This window comes from Vicugna pacos, chromosome 25 (genome assembly GCF_048564905.1).
Source record: "Vicugna pacos chromosome 25, VicPac4, whole genome shotgun sequence".
NCBI lineage: Eukaryota > Metazoa > Chordata > Mammalia > Artiodactyla > Camelidae > Vicugna > Vicugna pacos.
In genome coordinates this window covers 1205368-1209911 of record NC_133011.1, presented here as the reverse complement: position 1 = coordinate 1209911, position 4544 = coordinate 1205368, and the positions used below count along the sequence as shown (strand labels likewise).

Sequence of the window (4544 nt, the reverse complement as noted above, 5' to 3'; positions counted from 1 at the left end):
GATATCAACACTTAAACCAAGGTACTGCACATATTCGTCACCTCCAAAACTTTCCTTGGGATCTTTCGTGATGTTTTAGAGCTTAGAAATTTCATGGATTTGAAACTCATGCTCACAGGAAATAAAGAAGGAGAGCAGATCAGATGTACATTGTTTCATTATACTGACTTAAGAAGAAGTAAACCTTCAACATAGACATGCCTTTTGAAAATTAACACTCATTATTCTCACAATGAAATATTTTCTCCTATTTCCTTCAGACAGGTACCTTCTTTTTCTATTATCTCCTACTTTATTTTTGAGTGAGGGCCCAGGAGAGATTTCAAATTCTACAAACAAATGGGGCCTAATGGGTCACTGCTACTCAGCCCAAAGGCTTTTCCCCTGTGAGAAGCAGCCCGCATTGCACGTGTGTGAGCCAATATGGACCAGGACAGATTATGTCCTCCTTGGCTGCTTCTGACCTATAGTCAGAGAGAAAAGGGTAAGGGAGGGAAATAAACATTTCATCCTTGTGTTAATGGTTAAAAATGAAAGTATCTTGCTTTTCAAAGGGATGGAGTCATTTGGAGAAAAATCAAATAACTATCATAATTCTTTTTTCTATAGTCACTTTTTATTTGAAGCCATGAGACAGTCTACCCTTGATAACTTGCTAACAGTCAGAATCCATTACTATTAGCCTTTTCTGAGGCCAACATATTGTTATGAAAGTAATTTTTATTGCTTTATCCAAACCCTCCTGCAGTCCTGTTGATCTACTTTTAACTTTCCATCACTTGCTTTTTTAGAATGCTTTGTTCACCATCCTTGTTAAACAAGTGTGGCACATTATACTTACTCATTTTATGTGTATATATTTCACTGTAGTTTTATCCAAAAAATGGTGTGTTGAAATAATTGCACACTATGATTTAAGTTATCCTTTTATTCATCTAAACTTCTCCTATTTCCCATGTCTGATATTTCACAAATACGTCTCAAAAGTTTTCATTTACGTTATCAAAACAGTCTTTAAAAGGGACAAGAATTTACAGCTTGTTTAGCGAAACACTCACTGCCTAGGGCACATTATTTTATAAATCAACGCCAAGGATGAATGTGTCAATATATAAAGATTTTTTTTTCTTAAAGAAAAAAGCCCAGTTTGTTTACATCCAGAACTCCCATTCCAATGGAATCACAATATTGTAAATCAACTAAATTACAATAAAAATAAAAAAGAGCTGTCATTCTTACCATATATATGAAAACAGAGCAAGTATATGTTTTTTGTTTGTTTGTTTTGTTTGAATTTTTTCCTTAGGTTTATTTTTCTCTCCCCGTATCAATAAAGATTTACCCTCTTTTTCCAGATTCTTATGTGGAAACCCTGAACAGATATGGAGGCAATTTTCAGAGGCCTGCTTGGTTGAAGGCAGTTTATTTTCCCTTGCATTTCTTCAGCAGAGTTTCTCTTACTTCTTTGTTACGGAGAGTGTAGATGAAAGGGTTTAGAACTGGAGTTACCACAGTGTTCAGGACATGGACAGCTTTGGTGAGGTCCAAGCCTTCTTTGATGGAGGTGCGGACGTGAAGGAAGATTGTAGACCCATACCAGATGAGCACCACAGTGAGATGTGAGGAACAGGTGGAGAAGGCTTTGCTTCTGCCCTTGGCTGAGGGAATCCTGAGGATGGTACTGATGATGTAGATGTAGGAGACCAGGGTGATAAGGCAGGAACTCAGGATGACCACAGAAGCAATCACAAGGCTCACAAGTTCCACTGGTCGTGTGCTGGTACAGGCCAGGTCAATCCAGGGTGCAATGTCACAGAAGAAGTGGTTGATGGTGTGGGGGCCACAGAAGGCCAGGCTGCTGATGAGGGCTGTGGGCACTGCAATGGCCAAGAAACCACAGACCCAGGAGCCCAGGGCCAGCTGCACTGAGAGGAGGCTATTCATGATGACCCCGTAGTGGAGAGGGTAACAGATGGCCAGATAGCGGTCGTAAGCCATGGCTGCCAGGAGGAAGTACTCTGTGCAGCCCAGTGAGAAAACAAGGTACATCTGCAAAAGGCAGCTGGTGAATGATATGGTTTGGCTTCTTCCCAGGAGGATGGCCAGGGCTTTGGGGACTGCAGCTGTGGTGTACCAAATCTCCAGGAAAGATAGATTACTCAGAAAGTAGTACATGGGGGTGTGTAGCTGGTGGGAGGTACTCACCAACATCAAGATAGCCATGTTACCACCAACTGTGAGAATGTACATAACCAGGAAAAGCATGAAAAGGGAACACTGTAGGAACTGGGACCCAGGAAAACCCAACAGCAGAAAGTCTTGGGGGAGAGTTTCATTGTCTGTGCCCATTGAAGTTCTGAGATAAACCAGAAAACAGAGACCCCACAGTGAGGCCTCTGATGCAATCACTCAGTCCTAGAACCAGAAGAAGAAATGCATTCATGAGAATGCTTCATTAACTGAATGCAGACTGACAACCCAACATTTGTTGGGTGCCTGCTCTGTGCTTGGAGCTGTGTATGATTAATATCAGTTAATTTAATCCAATGGAGAGGCATGCTATTATAAACAATCGACAATTCAAGAGGCTTCTGTGCAAATAATTTTAGCAGTTTGGCAAAGATTGCATCCATGCTTACACATCAAATTCAAGATTCAAATCCAGCCTTTCTAACCTCCATCATTTCCTGCTCTAGCCATGTCATTGATTACATCTAAACACACAAAGAGCTCACCATTTTATGTTGATTCAATTCACTACTTTATAACTAGACTTTCTGTATGGTCCTTAAATGAGATCATGTATTTTTGTCTTTATTCATAAATAAGCCTCCAGAGTGTAGGCTCTAGTCACTTTCACATTTGACAGTTATCATTTCTGAATTATCTTTTAATGTATACGTTCTGACCTCAAATATAATGTTCAGAAATAAACTATAAGAATTTAAAAAATAATTTCAAAACCAATTTTTTGTATTCTCTGATCTTGTTCATTTCATATTTAAAGTTATTAATGTGACGCATTATTTGCACCAAAAAAAATACTTCCATATTGAACAATGCACGTAAAGCAACTGCTTCTTGCATCTTGGGTATCCTGATGTTTATTTGGAAGCAAATGCCCTGAGAATAGGCTAAAAGCAGACAAGCATTTTTTAAAACTAGTTATTTTTGAAATTTTTGTAATTTATTTTTAAATGGCTCTTTTGAGAACAGAGCCTGTACATTAGAAGATCAGTTGGGAAGCTATGACTGTCAAGTATTAAGGTCAGTAGAAACTTTTCTACTATAAACGGGCTACACAGTAAATGTGTCCATGTGGTGAGTATACCTCATTTATAAATGAGTTTGAAGGCAGGAGGGGCCTTCAAGATAATTTACAGCAGTGATTTCAAGTTCTAATGGGCACATCCATCACTTAAGGGTGATGTCAAAATAGAGATTGCAAATCTCATCTACAGTGGGGTCTGTGATTCTGCATGTCACACAGATTTCCAGAATGCATCACCAGTTGGAGATCCTATCCTGAGGAGCAAGGATCTAGCATCCTTCTAATTTTGTAAATAAAGAATTGGAAGAAAAGGGTGAAGACATGATTTTACCCAGGGTTTGCATGGTTGGGTGGTAAAGGACCTAGACTATTAAGGGGTAAGATATTGAAGGGTAAGACAGAGCAAAAAAAAAAAAAAAAAAAAGAGGACAAAGAAAAAATGTCCATTAGGAATAATTAATAATTGCTAAATAATGGTTTCACAAATTTCTTAAAGCTAATAATGTTCCAACATCTCTATCACTCACAGCCAATGAATATAGGTAACAATTGTGTTCTAGTTCAAAGTATCTATGGCCATTGTTAACGTCTTTGGTATTGTTCAGTTGTCCTTTCAAAGGTAACCAAGGCAACACCAGGTAATTGTAAATTCATAATTGCTGACAGTAGCCCACGTATAGTGAATGCTTACTTGGTGGGCCCACTAGCCAACTATCCCACAGGATCTTTGTAAATCCTGTTACTTTGGTGTTATTGTTATCTCACTAGTCCTACCGATGAGAAAATTGAAACACAAAAAAACTAGACAAGCTGCCCAAACTGGAGCTGTGACTATCAGTTCTTGAGGTTCGATTCCACAGTTTACAGCAGTTTGGACCTGCTGCTTTCAAAGACTTTTTTTGAAAATAGGGATCTGATTGGAAGATTCAAAGAAATGATAATTTATATTCAAAGAGAAATAATAATTTTATAAGAAATTTAAGAAATAATCTAAAGTAGAAATAGGTCAAAGTTATTTCTAAAATCTTTTAGTATGAAATGATAGCATCTTAAAATGTATATGTAATGTGAATAAATAATTGTGTTTATCATTTTCTATTTCCCAAATTTAAGAATCAACTTGTGATAACTGGAAATTGGAGACTAGAATCCCAATTACCATATTATGAAATAGCATTTTCAGATTTTACTTTCAGTTGTGTTGCTGAATTTGTCAGATAACATAAACTAATAATCTTTGCTTAAAGTATGTGATGATCATGCTCCACAATTT

General features: G+C 37.6%; 1 protein-coding gene across 1 annotated transcript; it reads right to left on the bottom strand.

Moving 5' to 3' along the window:
- Positions 1-1422: 1422 nt before the first annotated feature.
- LOC140689201 (olfactory receptor 6F1) lies at positions 1423-2349 on the bottom strand. Its single transcript, XM_072949415.1, has one exon. The coding sequence runs from the start codon at positions 2347-2349 to the stop codon at positions 1423-1425; it is 927 nt and encodes a 308-aa protein (XP_072805516.1).
- Positions 2350-4544: the final 2195 nt, after the last annotated feature.